The sequence below is a fragment of the Telopea speciosissima genome, chromosome 9 (genome assembly GCF_018873765.1).
Source record: "Telopea speciosissima isolate NSW1024214 ecotype Mountain lineage chromosome 9, Tspe_v1, whole genome shotgun sequence".
Taxonomy (NCBI): domain Eukaryota; kingdom Viridiplantae; phylum Streptophyta; class Magnoliopsida; order Proteales; family Proteaceae; genus Telopea; species Telopea speciosissima.
Window position 1 is genome coordinate 55,670,248 of NC_057924.1, and position 18,734 is coordinate 55,688,981.

Below are 18,734 nucleotides of genomic sequence, written 5' to 3' on the forward strand. Positions count from 1 at the left end.
TTTCGTACACTTTTTTCGCCGTGAAATTCATGATTTCTGCTTCGTTTTCGCCGTTTTCCGGTTAAAAAAGCGCCGTAAGTATTTGCTCTTATTCCCTTTCCGATGTAGCTGGGATTCGGTCGCTCTTTTGTCGTTTTCCATTTCATTTCTTCTCGTCTCAAGCGAACGTTAGCGACCTCGACTGGAACTTCCATGGTGACGATAATGCCCTTTACTTTATTAAGCGTTAAATTCAAGGAGCGATTTGTCATTTTGGACAATATGGAGGTTATTTTAGGGATCTTGAATTTCGGCATCTTTATTCGGTGATTTTTTTTAACTTCACTTAAAATACCCTTTCGTAATTTAAGGTTGCAAGTATATCGTTTTCACTTGCAGGTGGGCATTTATGTAATTTAAAAAAAATATATATTTTTGTTTTGCTTTGTCGTTGGGCAGCTTACCTGTCTCGTGTGTACTTAAATAATGATATAAATCTATGGAAAGGGGTTTTAATTAATATTAAATATGAAGAGGTACGCATGCATGGGACATGGGGGGGTTGGCACAATCACAATGTTTTGAAGCCTTAGAGCCTTTGGTATATAATAGGGTTAGGTGATATTTAAGTGGACATTAAGCATTGCTTTATTGGAGTTTTAGCTTAACAAAGATAAAATAGATAAGATTTGTTAGGGTTACAAAAGTGTTTTTATCCAATGAGCCTAACCCATCTCAGTTTCTTTATTTACCAATTATAATGGATTTGATTGTGTATTCCATGGTAAGAGAGTGATGAACAAAGAATCATAAGAGCTTTTGTTTTGGTCAAAAGACATTAAAGCTTGGAACTGACTATCCTAATTCTTATAAGAATATTATTGTGTTACTATTGATGGAGGAACAATATTCACTATTTTTTGTTTAATAAGATACCAAAGTGGATGATTGATTCATTCTTTATTATAAATAATTGGATGAAATATTTTGATACCACTGATTCTTATTTCTCAATGATATCTTACGATCGAAGGGAAATTTTTTTTGAATATGAACTTGTTCTCATGCAATAGTTAGGAATTCTCGACGGTATTGAGCTAGAACAACTTGTCCTTCCGAAATATCTTGATTTAAAGTTAAAGAATTTCCCACTGCTATTAGAATTCTTTTTAATCAATTTACTTTACTTATGAATCTGTTGATGAGAGAAGGTCAAGATACTTGGATTTCTTACCTTTTAGCAAACATTCTATTCATTTTAGCCTAAAAACAAAGAGGCCATGTATGGGGGCTGACGCTTACCTAGTACCAAAAAGTTAAGGAAATTGGTGACTTGATCACGGGAAGCCACGGGAAGCCAGGGATGATTTAGAAATGAGTATTTTTATTGTTCGTTTGGATGATCAATGTTGTGGATAAAAACTGTGCAAAGATCTCGACCGTCAGGTGAGTGAACTGGCATGCACCAATAAAGGCTTCAGAGGGGCCTGGAGGAGACTCCGGGGGATCTTCCAATGCCTAAGTCAGTTCTAAAAACAACCAGCTAAGAGAGGAAAGGCTAGGAGTTTGTGAGAAAGAAAAGATGACAAAGTTTCTATTTTTCAACCCCTTTACTTGGAATCCGGCCATGACCCGTATTTATAGGAGAACTTGTGAGATGAACTGGCCTGGCATGATGATGGAGGATCCGTAATATCTTGATGTATGGATGAATCCCCTCAAGATTAGCATTAAATGTTTAAGTCAATCTGTCTAAGGGGATGTCTGTAATAAATGTTGATGTGTCCCGTAAGTCAGGTGCCTATGATCTTCAATGAGCCTTGGAGCCGCCAGGTATGGACCCTCTTTACACGTAACCGCATCGAGTTGTATTATTTGGCTCTTCTTTCAAAGAGATGGTACATGTATGAGACGTGAGCGGTGTGGCTTCGCTCCCAAGCCATTCACCATAAATGCGCATGCTGGTCATATCTTTTCTTTATTTTTAGTTATGGATCTATACCCTTTAGGTTGATAGCCCTATAATGATGAGACTAGTCGATAACCCCCAAGTGAGCCTACATACACCAAGAAAAGCTTAAGAGGGGACCGGAGGAGACTCCGGGGGATCCTCCGATGTCTAAGTTAGTTCTCGGAGCAACCAATCAAGACAGGAAAGGGTAGGAGTTTATGAGAAAGAAGACATGGAAGAGTTTATGTTTTTCAACTCCTTTACATAAAATCCATGACCCGTATTTATAGGAGAACTTGTGAGATGAAATGGCTTGACATGATGATGGAGTGTTCAGAATATCTTTGTGTATGGATGATTCCCCTCAAGATTAGCATTAATTGCTTAAGCCAATCTGTCTAAGGCGATGTCTGTAATAAATGTGATGTGTCCCGTAAGTCATACACCCATGGACTTCGATGAGCCGTGGAGTTGCCAGGTATGAACCCTCTTTACACGTCACTGCATCGAGTTGTATCATTCGACTCTACTTTCAAAGAGATGGGATGTGGGAACGTGAGTGGTGTGGCTCGGCTCCCAAGACATTCACCATAAATGTGCATGGTGGTCATATCTTTTCTTTATTCGTAGGTATGATTCTATACCTTTTATGGTGAAACCCTATAATGATGAGACGAGCCGAATGAAGATTATTAATATCTTGTAAGTATCACCACTTCCTTTATCCCTGCCACTCGTCAATCATCCAATGATGAGATTATTTTTTGGTATATCAATCAAGATATATTTAGATATGGTTTCAAAAATATTTTGGATTGTAAAAATCAGATGGTTGAGAATCATTTGGTCATATTTATTTGGAGAATCTTTTAAGGAAGACCCTACTTAGGTAGAGGTCTTGATCATTTCCGCGGCATGTTTAGGTTGCCCTAAACCAAATAATTTCCTGATGATATTTTATTAGGTCTAGAAAATTGGTATTGAATTAAAGTTGGAAAATGGTATCATCCATATGGGACTTACATGATCTGAATAAGAGAGACAAATGTCAATGTGGGTCCTACTATTTATTAAAAAGGACTCTGTCTGTAGTTCCTACGCCCAGACACATAAGGGTGCAAGATGACCGCTCCAACCCCCATCAAAAGCAGAACTCCAACATCTATTTATGCTTTCCTCATGTGCTCCCATTGGCCCCAGTGCTGGTGCATGGGCTATGCTCTCGAACAGAGAACTCTTTCCCCCCACTATTTATTATGTGAAGAAGATATAAAAGAATCAACACAATATTTTTTTCATTAAATTTTTATTATGCTATATAGAAGAAGTCCATGAAGTAATATTATATTATAAATATCTAGCCAAATCCACGAACCCCATGCATCCCTTGATTGGATTCTTATATGACAAAGGGGAAAACAAGCAAAAAGAAAGTAAAGGAGGAAGGAAAGAGGAAGAAAGAAAGAAAGAAAGAAGAAAAAGGAAAAAGAGAGAGGGAGAGATAGAGAGTCGTTTTCAAATTTGCAGGTTACGTGAAGAATTGCCATCTTTGGAGCAATATACTGATTACTAGTTTGGTAAGAGAAGACTATAATTTTTTGTTTTTTTGAATTTGTACGGAATTTATAATAAGTGAAGAGGTTAAGGAGTCAGAAAAGAAGAAATCTTAGCTAAGCAAGTGGTGGAAGAATCGTCCTTTTCGCTTGGATTACTTCTTTGGCTAATGTGGTGATTAGAGATACCTGCTTGCCTTAGCTACATTAATTATTTCTATGCAAGAAATCTATATATTTATAGAAACCATAGTTTATATATGTTAATATTATTTAAGATTAATTGACTAAGGAATCCATCAAAGCAAAGCCAGCTATGTTGCCCTCCTTTCTTTTGATTCTAATGTGACATGGACATGATTTTGGCCTACCGTGTGTCACAGTGCAATTCGATGTCTTATTCTACCAATATTGGTGATGTGAATTTTTTATTTTTTATTTTTTTTTTTAAAAGGAATGGGGTAGGGGGATTTGGAATATTTTCTTTCGGACTAAGTTTCTCTTCACCCATAATGAAGGGATTTTTTATTTTTATTGTCGTTGAATGGAACTCCAAAGGAGAAGGGGAGGAAGAGGAAATAAATGACGATTGATTCTCTTGACTGTAGAAGAGAATAGAAACTTTCTTCTTCTCTCTCTTTTTTTTTTTTTTTTTTTAATTTTTTGGTGACATTCCATCCCCACATTTTGGATTAGTAGGGAATAGTAATGATTAGCTAAAAAAAAAAAACTAATGATTCTATCATAGTCTTGATCTTCTACCAAAAAAAAAAAATAAAAAATATCATAGTCCTGATCATGGTTTCAAATATTGGTGTCGATATTGACCTTGGCCGATAACAATTCCTGGATGATTTCATATTGGTGGAATGATTCTTAGGAAGGGTAAATTTGTTTAAAAAACAAATTTTATTTATTTATTAAAAGTGATTAAAATCGTCTGATATGGTCCGATACGGTCTATATGCATTAATATCGGCCAAGATCGATACAAATTTGGATACCAATATTTAAAACCATCATCTTGAGTGATCTTACTGGTATTCATTAATTAATATAGAGAAAAAGAAATGGACTTAGCTTTATGCTTATTAAGATTATCAAAATACTCATATTATATCAAAATTAAATGACCAAGCAAATGTATGATTTTTTTATGCAACATTAGAAAATTATTACTTTGAAAATTGGTCTTCGAAATTATTAATTTTAGGGAAAATTTTATAGACACCCCTGTAAGTATATCAAATATCACGAACATCCCAAAAAATGTCAAAATTTCAATCTTCCCCTTGACGTTGAGCACAGTTAGCATCTGAAGTTGAAATGTTCATTTTAACCCCATTAGTTAACCTCTCATTCCATCTTCTTCCCTCTTCTTCCTTATTCTTCCCCCTAACTTCCATTTGAGATCTCCAGCATAGATGATTGCTCCTCCACCTCCTATTACAAGGGAACCCACCTTCCTTCCCAAGTCTGCAATCTTCATCTCCATATCCTCTCTTCATGAGCCTCAGAGACACAGAGGATAACCCCCTGAAATTTAATAAAGTGGGTCGATCTTAATTCATCAGGTACCTCGCTCGCCTCTTTCCACTTTCCCATGAGCTCTGCAACCAGGCCCTTATAGTTTTTGAAACAGAGTCCCCAACAATCACTGTATTCCTTTTTTTCTTCCTCATCAGGACCTCCAAAACCAACCTGAAATCCTCCTTTTCAATGGCTGAATCAGTGACAATGGTACCTAAAGGCTTTTTTGGAGTAGAAAAGAGAAGTGGGTTTTGCTCAGAATAGCAGTTCAACAAATGGGTCTGCCAGAAACTGTTGTGATTGCGATCGGAGAAGATGTCTTTGATTTTGATTTCCCCTTTCCAACTGAAACCACCACCGAGTCATCACCACCATGACCTCCACCGAACCCATCTTCCTCTTTTTATTTTCCAATTTTTTTTTTGAACTACACCCACAACCGTCATCTTCCCCATTTCTCTTTCCCCTCTCATAATCACAAATCCTAACTTCAATTTTATCTTAACCCATCTACCTCCACTGAAACCTAAACCCATTTCTTTTTACTTTCCATTTTTCACCCAACCGAGAACACCATCACCAAACCGAGAACACAATCACCCTTCTTCCGCTTTCAGAGCATGGAAATGGATCAAAAAATGACGTGGATTGCAGAAGTCCCCTTCCCTATTCTTGCTTCTTCGGCCTTTGTATTTGAGATTTTATCTTAAGGGTATTATGGGAAGTTCACTGTGGTAAGGGTAATTTTACCATTTAAAAAGAGATAACAGACCTAACGGAATAGACTAAATTGAAATAAAATAATAAAATAAAGGGTATCTATAATATTTTGACATTTTTTGAGATGTCCGTAATATTTGATATACTTATAAGGGTATCCGTGAAATTTTCCCTTATTTTTATAACAAAAAATCCTCATTATTATTCTAAATGATTAAAATTATCTTATATTATGATCGACTAGAATTATAATTTATTTTTTGATATCGTGGCAGAATTATAATTTATTTTTTCTATCAAAAAAAAAAAAATTTATAATTTATTTTTGATAAAATTCATGACCGACTTTTCGTAAATAAAAAAGAAATTTGTGTCATCCAGTGGCTCAGGATCTTCCTTCCAATGCCTCAACAATTGAGCCAATTAATTGTAAAATAAACAATTGAAATTTGGAGTAAAATTTTTTACTGAAATTAATTTAAAGGGAAAAAGATTCCCACACCATTAGTGTATCGTCGCTCTCTCATATGGATCTTTGGGAAAAAGAACCCTGAAGAGGAAGGACCAAAGGTTTCACTAAGACATTGGTGGAGTGTGAGTGTGGTGGTCTCTTCTGCTCTCTCTCAATCGATCCCCCCTAGTGCTTCATGTAGAAATGGATGTTTGTTAAGAGTTATCTATAAAAAATATCTTGGAAAATATCTCTTCGCTATCGTGAAGTGAATTTGGCAAAAAATGACTATCTAGCCCCCATGATTGGTGAAAATCCCATCCTTTTTTATTCTTCCATGCACAATCTCACTGGTCTTGCATTAGTCTATGGGCCATGGTACCTTTAGGAAACCCTCTCCTTGATTTTTTTAAAATTATTTTCTCTCTCCTACCTGTAGGTTTCATGTGGATGATACCATTCTCCTCGCCACCTTTGATGTGGCATGGGAGATTTGTCTCTAATGTAAAATAATCAAAGGGAAAAGAAACATTGCTTGGCATGGTTTGAGGAATCAGTATCGGATTGACCAATTCGTATCGATATTGGACAATACCAATTCCTGATCAGTCCCATATTGGTGGATCAGTATGGACCAAAGATAAGTTGGTTAAAAAAAAACAAAATTTTAAATGAACCAAGGAGCAAATGTGTCTGATACGGGCCAATTTGGATTTGTCTTCCGATTCCTAAATCCTTGTTGCCTGGTTGCGTGACCCCTATGCCTAGACATAGTAGCATGTACGTGAAATTATCACCCCCACCACGTACGAAATAAAAAATCCCATCCATGTTGATGTCCTTGCACGCCGCTCTCATTGGCCCTTGCATTGACGCAACAGCCACATGACCAGTCATCGATCTCTTGCCCATAACCAAAATTGGGTACCTTGCATATATAACAAACCAATCAAGGGACTTTTGCAGTTGCCATGAAGGATTATCCAATTTGATTAAGGGAAAAGGTTCTTTGAGCCGCTAGGATAAGGTACGCTAGTACCTTTGTGTTTCTCTCTTTTATCTTCACATAAAATGACCTTGCTGCCCTCTAATGTATGAAATTGCGTTGCAGCACCTCATTGGTGCACTCCTCCATGCCCACTTGCTCAGAGACCTTTTGTTCTTTGATTAAAAAGATAAGCTTATAGCTTGTTTCGAACAATGTAAGTTCCTTCTTCAATATCATCTCTAAGACTACATCAACCTTGGACTGCCTTGTGGGTTAAAAAGTCCAGCCCAAGCCCTGCCGGAATTGGGGTGGGCTTTGGGCGGACTTGGACTTGACGGGACAAAGTTACAACTCCCTAGTGGCACTTTCAATCTGTATCCAATCCATTTACATCAGTAGCTAAAAGGTTTTAGTGGAGGTCAATCACAATGTCCTACTCTTTTTAAAGGAATTTTACTATCAGAATTGCAGTTCTCATGAGGCCTTATTCTTAAGGGCTTGGAGAAGGATTTTATATTGTCAGTGATGTTTTAATGGAATGTTTCCAATGAGTGGTTGGGGACGGATGGGACCTTAATTCCCACTTGGGGAGCTAATTGGTAGTTTTAAATAGAAATTTTGAAAACTCTTTGGTCAAAATCCCAACTAATAATTTGACATTTTGTATCTTAATAAAAGTCTCATTTTCATGGATCCCATGTTGGTAAGTTTATGAGAAAGATAATTGATTTTGGCTACACCTTAAGATTTTGTCACATGTCAAATTTCAAACTTAAATTCAATCAAATATTATCATCATATATGTCCATGCATCCTTGTATTTATAAGATGTTCATGTATATATATCCATGCAACCTTTCATACTCCCTAGATTTTAAAGATTTATTTTGCCACTTTGCATGTTCTATTGTGGTGAAACTTAATTGGCATGTAGGCAAAAGAACTTGGAATAAGAGAGATGGGGGGGGGGGGGGGGCTCCTCTCAAGGAGCCCAGCGTGCCCAAGGTGTATCCAGTCGTTGGGCTGTACTGCACACATCAGTAGGCGTGCACCGAGATGTGTGCGGCACAGCCCAACCCTTGGATGCCCCTAGCTTGGGCATTCCTTGGGCACTGAGCTCCTTCCTCGAGAGGAGCCAGGTCCGATGGAGGGGGGGGGGGGGGGGAGGAGAAGGTAAGTATATGGGATAAGAGAAAAAGGAAGAGAAGAAATTAAGACAAGAGTTTGGTACTATCGAGAAACCGCCTCACAACTCTAAGATAAATCTAAGAATTTGTTTTAGGATTAAACATAATCAAAATTTCCCAAATTCTCTTATCGGGAACGTATTGTTTGGGGAGCGTAGACCTTACATGCACAAGGGCCAATGCAAATGAGTACAAAAGCATCTTGTGGGGGCGGGATTTCCGCCTTTCATAGGGGGTTCATGGGGTGGTTATTTTGCCCCCCATTATATTTGGGAGAGGTGATATACACTCCCCATAGAGAACTATCTCTCTCTCTCTCTCTCTCTCTCTTATGATCTTCCAATAAATAGGCTTAGTTAACGACATAAAAATCCTCTACATCGATAATAATTTTTTTGAAAAAAAAAGAAGTGCAATCGATCTTGCACTGTTAGATGTCGACATGTCTACGTGTCGAGTTCGCAAGGCCGCACTGCGGTGCACTACTACCCTTCCCACGTTTACATAACTAGCTCGTAATAACACCTATGTAATTACACCCGACTACTATATAATTACATCCATTAAGAAATAACAATATTCAGTCCAACACGTAACTACCTTCACATCTTGTACACGTAACAATAAATTTGTTGGAACTTCTCCAGCTCACCATATGACCATTGGGTGGGTATCTATAAATAATCACTCTATCTCTCTTTTCCAAACTCAGTATTTTATAAAATTCTGTCAGAGATAGATATGGCCAAGAACTTCTTCTATACACAATTTCCCTTTGTAGTTCTTTTGATAATCTCCCATAAGGTGTTTGCTCTGCCAACGTTACCTCTTTACACAAATTCAAGATGGATTGTAGACGAAGATGGGAAAAGAGTGAAGTTAGCTTGTGTGAATTGGGCTGGACACCTTCCACCATTGCTGGCCGAAGGTCTCAGCAAGCAACCTTTGGATACAATATCAAAGAAGATTGTATCCTTGGGTTTCAATTGTGTTAGGCTTACATGGCCAACTTTCATGGTTACAAATGATACCTTATCTTCTATGACTGTTCATGACTCTTTCCAGAGCTTCAACCTTCTTGAATCCATTGCTGGCCTGCAAGTTAATAATCCATCCTTGTTTAACATTACCATTGTTCAAGCTCTCCAGGCAAGATTACTTTCCCTTATCTACTTATCTTCTTATTTATTTATGGACCATTCATAGGGGTGCCAAAAAAACCCGGCCATCCCGACCTAGTCCTAACCCGCCTTGAGCCCGGACAAAGCTGGGCCAAGCCTGGAGATAAGGAAGGGTCGAGCTGGGTTTCACAATTTCTAGGCTCTAGTAGGGCCGGGCTGGGGTTGAGGCCTTGGCCCTGGGCCCTTCACAGGGTCGGGCTGACCTTGCAATAATGTATTATTTAATATATAAAAAAGTGGCCTGGGGTTTTGTTAAGTGGGCTGTGATGCCATGATGGGCTTTGTTAATTTCACTATTCAATGGGTCATCAGGGACAATCAGGGCCAGGCCGGGCTTGGGAAAACCCTACCTGGGTCGGGCTGGGTTGAGGGTATACTTGGTCTTGACAGGGTTGGACTGAGCTTGGGTTTAGGTTAAGGCTCCTACGGTTGGGCTAGGGTTAAGGGCAAGCCCAGCCCATTGACACCCCTATTTATGGTAGAGGGTGGTTATCCATGATGAGTTAGGATCCACTGCCCACGTGGGGATGGTCCCTATCCCCATCTACAATGTTCATGAGGTGTGGGTTCAGACTCCAGACCGTACCCACCCATGGTGTCAGTGTTGGGGACCGTCTTCACGTGGGCAGTGGATCCAAACCCACCCATGATGCCAGTGTTGGGGTATCTCCCACTTAAAACCAATGGAGTAACCTATGTACTGTCAAGTGACAAATAGTGAAGCGTTATAGTTCAGTAAGCATAGTGACGCTTAGAAGGACCATTGTTGTGAGCAATTTTAGTTTGTTACCTAATCTAGTGGTTTTCCTATCTATAAAATGATTAGAACAAATAAACAAACACCCATATGATCACAGAAATAGCTAATAGAGAAGGAAATCATTCACTCCTGGTCAATGAAAGAAACTTAGTTTATTACATAAGTTAAGGGAGTTTCATCTATTTGAATCATTCTATATTTCTGCAGGAAGTGGTTAAGAACCTTGGGGAGAACAATGTGATGGTGATATTAGACAACCATGTAAGCAAACCTATGTGGTGTTGCAATAGATATGATGGCAATGGCTTCTTTGGTGATCGTTACTTCAATCCCCGGATCTGGCTTGACGGGTTAAACAAAATTGCAACAATATTTAATGGTGTTAACAATGTCATTGGCATGAGCCTAAGGAATGAGTTGCGAGGACCTAGGAGGAATGACAGCGTTTGGTACAAGTATGTTTACCACATTAATTTCCCATTTTAAAAAAATAATTAAGATCATGCCCTACCAATTTCAAAAGTTTCATCCTAATTTAATTTTCCTTCAGGGAGATTTAAATCTATGAATATTATAAATAGGGAAAAAGATCTCTACTTGGTGGTATTTTCTACACCCTCTCACAGGGTACCATGAGATAACCCCTCTACCCCCTGGGTAGATACCCAAGCGTGCTCACCCATTTGCCCAGACGCTTGTGTAGAGACCATGGGACCAAATAGAGATCTCTTGCCCTTCCTAATAATATAGGTGTTATATGTGACATGAGTAGATGTAACGGTGCATGGGTAGATAAGGATACCTTCAGTTATGTGCCTAATGTGGCCCACTCTAGCGTACGGGTGCTAGATTAGGGTAACCTAGTATGGGATAGATTAAAGGACTTGATTTAACACGTTCCATTAGCTCGGAACTTTTGATGTATCGGTCAAGTACCTAACATTCACTAGTTTCATCGTTCCCCCTCCCCTTGCAATCTAAATTTGTAATGCAATGATCATCAACTGCAGAAAAACTATCAACTAATGCTCTTCCATCTTCTTTGCATTAGCTTCATGCAAAAAGGAGCAGAAGTAGTGCATGATGCAAACCCTAATGTTCTTGTTATTCTCTCGGGTCATGACTTTGATAAAAACTTGGGAATGCTTAAGAATCAACCGGTGCATGTATCATTCAAGGAGAAGCTTGTATTTGAGGTTCATTGGTATAGTTTTGCTACTACTGATGGTTGGAGGAATGGCAACCCCAATGATGTATGTGCAAGTCAAGTACAGTTTTTAAGGGATCATGCATTCTTTCTGTTGGATCAAGGATATCCATTGTTTATGAGTGAGTGGGGTGTATATCTAGGAGGAAATGATGTAGCTGACAACAGATACTCAAGTTGTGCTTTCGCTCTTGCAGCTGAATTAGACTTAGATTGGGCCTTGTGGGCACTTATGGGAAGTTATTACTATAGAGAAAATATTTTTGCAAGGAATGAAGGTTATGGAGTTTTGAATTGGGACTGGTCAGAGGTTCGAAACCCGAGCTTCATGGAGAGGCTTTCTGCTATACAATACTCTTTTCGAGGTATGAACTTATCTATCTTTTCAATCATATGATCACCATAAAACAGTCCGGCATCAGATATGATCAGGGAATGTGGGGGGTTTATAGGTACTTGGGCACCTTCTTCTTAAAGGATAGTGTTTGAAGATAAATTCTTCTTAGGGACTTGGGTAGAACTCATTCTCAAAAGCTAGCCGTTAAGGAGAGGATGCCCAAGATACCTATAACCCCCCCCCCCCCCCCCAAACATTCCATATTTATATATGATGTAGGACTATTTTTGTGCCTACTGCATGGAATCCCAACAAAGTTTTCTATTTGATTTACCATCTATTAATTTTCCTTTGTGATGTAGGACCGGGTCTTTCTGATCAAGAACAATATGATGTAATTTACCATCCATTAACGGGATTGTGCATCCCTAAGAGTCCAGATGCACCACCAGTATATCCTGTTAAGTTAGGTTCTTGTGTTCAATCTGAAGCTTGGACCTATACACCTGAAAAGAATCTGCAAATTAAAGATGCATACTATTGCTTACAAGCTGATGGAGAAGGTAAACCTGTCAAGTTTGGAACTGATACTGACTGCAAAAGCCCGAATGCGAAATGGGAGAGAATAAGCAGCTCCAAGTTTCATTTCTCAACAATGGTTGGCAATACTACCTTGTGCTTGGATATAGACTCTAACAACACCATTGTCACAAATCAATGTAAATGCTTGACTGGTTCATGTGAACCTGCAAGTCAATGGTTCCATATCATCCCTAGTACCATACGTTATGATTCCTAAGATGTATGAACACTTGAAATACATCTTCATGAAACAAATCAAAGAGAATTACAATCCTTAAAGTAATCCAATTGATATTTCATTAAAAATATTTTGTCTGCATATATTGAAACACTTACATTTCCTTGTAAAATGTTTACTATGCTCTCCTCAAAATCTGGTTACTCCAGTGAGTCAAATCTAGTCAGGGTGAATTATTTTCTTATTAATTTTGTATACATTAAAATATATACAATATAATATAGGAGATTTATATTAATTTAAAATTATTTTCGTGGCAAAAGACTGTTGGATCAGTGTTCCCACCAACACTGATCGTATTTGTTGGTCATGTTTGTGAGAGATTATGTGTGAGAACATAGGGAGTTGAGACTGAGCATTTCTCCATAGGTCGGATAGGGAGCAGTTTTGTTCCGATCTTTCAAGCTCCTCTCCCTAAAGATAGGGGCGGCAAAGCAAAGGGAGTGGGCCCACCTTTCGGCAGCAGCTACTATTGGGTTCCAATTCCGAGATCAATTCGACAATGAAACTCTTCGAGCAATGATCTTAGTTATGTCATTTCTCTTGACGCGATACAAAAGAAGACTTTCGAGGATCACTTGGCCCCTTGACCTCTTTTTTGAGAGATGTCATGAGTGAGAGAGAGAGAGAGAGAGAGACCAGCTGGAGATCGGTTATGATCCCAGTAGCATGTCCATCACCAACTGGAGAACACAACATGATACAAAACAACAGCTCTTATAGTGATACTCAACCCAAAGATGGAGAACAGAAGCCCCACAAGGCCAGCCCGTTATTCTAGGCAGAATTTGTAAGACTTATATGACATGCAGTGGTCGATGAATACCTATAGCGCAGCAACCACACAAACCAGAAGCAGTGAAACCCAAACAGTAAATCTTAATCTCGAACAGAAACACAAACATGAGCAGGTTGAGTTGAGTTGTATCTAACAAATACTCTCCTTAAGGTTTTAGATGCCCCGCCTCTGCAAACTGGGTTGACCTTGCACCTAGTCCTCGAAGATGAAACAACTCAGTAAACCTATAGGTTTGCAGTACCTAATACGAGTACAGAAGGATTCCAACGGCTAAATTGTCACTCTGTTTTTTAAAAAATACAGTAAAGAAAATAGTCTCTGGAATGAACAATTGCAGAGACAGAAAACGTTTTTGCTGTGTGTAAATTGACAGGCTAAATATGATATATATAGACTTTGGAGTACCCTTTCATGAAAAGGTATAACCATATGTATACAGGTAACTTATATGTACAAAGAGGTATCCTTTCATAGAGGTGTGTCTATTTGTATACGTGTATATCGTATATGAATATGATACACATGTGTTTATTCGTATACATGCATATCGTATACGAATATGATACACCTGGGTGAACCATATTTTAAATTTAAAACCAAATGTAAAATTTTCATTATCTAAAACCAATGAAACTCTTCAAGCAATGATCTTATTTATGTCAATCACCTGATCTGTGATTTGTGTATGATGTTAGGTTTGCCAAAAATGGGTGGCATTACCCAAACCGGCCCTCTCTCCTTTTCTCTTATAAGAGTCCAAAGTGGTACCATGCAGATGGGAGGACTAGCCAAAGTGCTTCCACCTCGCCTGTAAGAAGAGTTTGGAGCTTTGAATGTGTTTTGCATTGTTGCACCGAAAATTATAGTCTTAATAATTGAAAAGAGAAAAATCTTCTTTTGCTTTCTCATGGATGGAGACATACATGAACGACATAAAACAAAAGTTGAATTGAGGCGGTAGAGGTGTAGCTCCTCATGGACGAAGACAATATGATGGGCAGCTGCTACCACATGAGTTACCAAACAAATAAAGCTAGAGATCCCAAATAGTGGAGATCTAGAAAGGAAGAATTATTAGTGTATCCACCGGAAATTATCACCTCAATTTGCCTGACCGTTAATTTTTTCAATTTCCTCTATTAAAGAAAGGGGGACCCCACCCAAGTAGCGTGTTCGGGCAGGGAGTAGGGTGGTCATTTCTGCCCCCTGTTAGAAGGAATTGAGGAAATTGAGGGACAGATAAATTGAGGGAATAAAGATCTGGTAATTTGAACGACAGACGGTATTGATGTCATCATATACAAGACATATATATATAAAAACAATTAAGATATTGATGTGGAAAAAAAATCAGCTAGCTAGTAGTCTTGGAGGAGAACAAAAGTAAGGCTTGGGTGGAATTGGCAAAGAGTCAAGGTTTCCTTCTAACATGTCCACCACTTTGCTGATTGATGGTCGATTTGTTGGATCCATCTGTATGCACCATAAACCCACTAAAACCATCTTCTTGGCTATTACTTCTTCCTCTTCCTTTATTACCATGTCTAACTGTAACTGTTTACCTTCTCCAATATGCTCATATATCCAATGTGGAAAATAAATCTCGCTAGTCTGATCAACTCCTACATCGACATTCCTTCGTCCTCCAACCATTTCTAGTACCATCATTCCATAGCTATAGACATCTGACTTGTGTGAAACCGCTCCAAAGTTTCGAGAGAACACTTATGGTGCAATATATCCTATTGTCCCTCTTGCATCTGCCATAGAAATGATACTATCTTTTCTAGGACATAGTTTAGCAAGACCAAAGTCAGATATCTTTGGACAAAAGTCTTCTTCCAAAAGAATATTATGAGGTTTTATATCAAAATGCAAAATTCGAGTGTTACAACCACGATGTAAATACTCTAATCCCTGAGCGATACCAACTGCAATTTGATGTAGTCTATCCCAACCGAGGTGAGGATATGTTTTCATTGATTTCTTGTTGTAAATGAACTTCTCCAGAGAACCATTGGACATGAACTCATAGATAAGTGCTCTTTTGGATTTATCAAAACAAAAACCCAATAAGGTGACAATATGAACATGGGAAGTCCTACTAATGCTTGCAACTTCATTTATAAAGTCTTCTCCATTATTACTTTTAGAGGCATTTAAGACTTTCACTGCAACCAAACGACCATCTAGTAGCTTCCCTTTGAATACACCACCGAAACCACCTTGGCCCAATTTTTCTTTGAACGAATTTGTTATTTTCTTGATATCTGAATAACTATACCTTTTGGGGGCCAAGGATCCGTAATTCCTTAGAAAAGCCTCAAGCTTTTGAATTTCTCTTGTTTTTTTCTTCCAAAATGATAACAATCCATTTGGTGATGATTTTCTTCTCAAGTAGCACACAAGAATTGCCACTAATATTGAAACTACAAATATAGAGCTTGATACAATAATAGCTGTAAGGGCACCAAAAGAAAGAAAGAAAAAAAAGATAATCAAAATCATATACGATAGGAATATATATATATTTTTGGTTAGAGTAGGAATGATGACAATATATACATCCATAAAAATGCAAATCCCACGCCAGCATAGAAACTAAGCATTTAATAGTTTCACAAAATGCAGATCTTCTACGGCATGCTGCCCTGTCCTGCCTGTTTTGCGCAGACACAGGGCTGTGTGCAATGACAGCCTTACCCCCACTCAAGTAAAATGCTCGGGCAGGGGTAAGGTGGTCAAGGCATGCCGCCTTGTGTTTGCGCAGCACGGCAGGACGGGCAGCAAGCGCTGTAGAAGATCTGGATCCCTGTTTTGAAGTAAATTAGAAAAAGGAAAAAAAAAAAAAAGTAATTGTATAAGATGCATTTGGTGTATGCGATACACCTTATTATTGTCTGCGAATAATCCACTCTTGTTCTTTTTCTTTTGTAAATACGAAGAACTTAATTATTCTTATAGCTATAATAACTTGTTGAACCATTAAATTTAAAAAAAAAAAAAAAAAACAAAATGCAGATCAAGTATTATTTACCTATTGCAAGCGGACTTTCCGGATTTAGAGTACTCCCTTTCCCTGCCACAAGATCATGAGAACCAACAGATTGTTAGTCTAATAATAACATCATAAAATCTGAAAGCGGACTTCTTTCTAAAACGAAAAAAGAAAAGGGATATATGAGATCTGTCTCTTGAAGAAATTTTCTAAATTTTTAATTGGAAATATTCTATAAATAATTGACCAATGATGGCCTATATTTACCGTGAAGGTAATAGAGCAGCAAATTATTTGGCTACTTTGGCTTGTGAGTCAGCAACGAATTAGATTTGTTATGGAGACACTCTTCTGTCTCAGGATTTGCGGCAGATCATTCGTGAAGATGCTATGGGTCTCCCTGTGTTACGAAAGAAGTTTGTGTATATTGTTGGGACTAAGGGTTTGAGTTTTTTTTCTTTGAGTGTTCGAGTAATTGGGTTCAATCTTGGGTTTGGGTAAGACGGGAATGTCCCACCCTGTATTCACTTATTCTTTGAGATATTTTTTAATAAAAGATTAGGGGCTGGCCCGGTCCTAGATAATATTCGGGTTTAAAAAAAAATCTATAAATAACTTCACGACTAATTTATCAACAACTGGCCAGATTCTACTCATATTGACTGGCTTTCATTCATTTTAATGGGAAGCAGTTTTCTGTCCTGGAGTGTGGGCTATACCAGCACTCCCATGTGTTTATCTCTCTCCTCCACAAGCTACCAGAAAAAGATCTGGTGCAGCCATGGCGGAAGCTGCACAGGTGCAACACCACTAAATGACAACAAAAATAAGGGTAAGGTAATCATTACATAGGTGTGTTCCACCTGGGCCCCACATGTGAAATGAGCACCCCGTGTGTTGTGCAGCTAGCTCCCGCCACGGCTGCACAGGAGCTAAGTCCCAAGCAACCCATCCATTCAAACTAAAGTATTATTATTATTATTTGTGTTTTTTTGGTAGAACTAAAGTATTATTTATTGATCAGGGCAAAATAAGTGAAGAAAGAATTATTCAAAACAAGCTTGCATTGCAATTGCTAGAATTAATTTGAATGAACAATAGGAAAAAAAAAAAAAAAAAAAAAAAAAAAAACCCAGAAGAAGAAAAGAATTCTAATCTTTAGGAGTTACCTTTTACTTGAATCCATCCATAGATCGTCGGATTCCTACAAAACTCATTATCTCCTATGTTGGGGCTAGTACAGAGTGTTCCATTCTTCTCACACTGATGACACAGTTGGGGAAGGCTCCACCGAAGACGAAACCCAAGAGTGAATAATTGCGAGACAGGATCAACGGGTCCATGGAATTTGGAAGGTTGGACATCCACGGGTAGATGAACCAGTTTGCACTCATATGGAGAGTGGTTGCGGGAACTGGGTGGAGGTGGAGGTGCAGGCGCATCTGATACATCTGGTATGGCCTCAACTTTGCAGTCCTGATGAGAATCATAATTTGCTTCTGGATGGAGCTTGCATACTCTTAGTGTAAGGTTTGGGCTTATCACTTGAGCTGAAAGATAACGGAAAATGGGTGGCATTGTATAATTGTTGAAGAGGGCATTGCATTTGTCGTTGTCGCTGTGCCAGTCTCGGCTGAATCTCCGGTCACAAGCTATGATCGTCTTCGTGGCATAATTGATGCTTCCAACCTCATATGTACTCTCATCATTCTCCTCCCCCATATAGATAAGTACTGTTGTTGAATCATTTAAACAGTGAATGAGTTCGAATCCGCAACGCCAGTTGGAGCTGTTGAAGAAGGGATAACTGATGCTTAACTTTCCACAGAATTGGTTCCGAGAACAATTATAACCTGAGAATTGATCTGCCCTAGCTGATATAAGATAAGAAAGGTGCAATAGAAGGACGAAGGGAAAGACAACAACAACTGAGTAGGCGGCATTGAAGGGCATACGGGTAGAACCCATCCTGTACTATAATCACTCAAACTCAATATTGTTCCCGAGTTAAAAACCCAAAAACCAAAGCTGCAGGGAATCTCCAAAGTCTCGCAAGTGGTGAATAAATAGATTTCATTTGAATCATCCCTTAAATTTAAAGTGGATATTCAATTTGGATCCTCTACTGCCGCAGTAGTTACCCCTCGTCCTGCCGTACACGTGTTGTGTTGTGCGGATACAGCAACGTGTGAACACCTTACCGAGTAAGATAAGATCATCATTTTACGCCTTGCTGTATTGCACACCGTAGGTAAGACGGCGCAGCCTGCAAG

General features: G+C 38.6%; 1 protein-coding gene and 1 pseudogene across 1 annotated transcript; one reads left to right on the forward strand and one right to left on the reverse strand.

Annotated features, from left to right (window-relative positions):
• The first annotated feature begins 9,100 nt into the window (after positions 1–9,100).
• Positions 9,101–12,643, forward strand: LOC122639129 (glycosyl hydrolase 5 family protein-like). Its single transcript, XM_043831959.1, has 4 exons — positions 9,101–9,508; positions 10,508–10,755; positions 11,352–11,872; positions 12,207–12,643. The coding sequence occupies exons 1-4, from the start codon at positions 9,101–9,103 to the stop codon at positions 12,641–12,643; spliced, it is 1,614 nt and encodes a 537-aa protein (XP_043687894.1).
• Positions 12,644–14,813: 2,170 nt separating this feature from the next.
• On the reverse strand, positions 14,814–18,183 carry LOC122639130 (annotated as a pseudogene).
• Between the last annotated feature and the right edge of the window lie 551 nt (positions 18,184–18,734).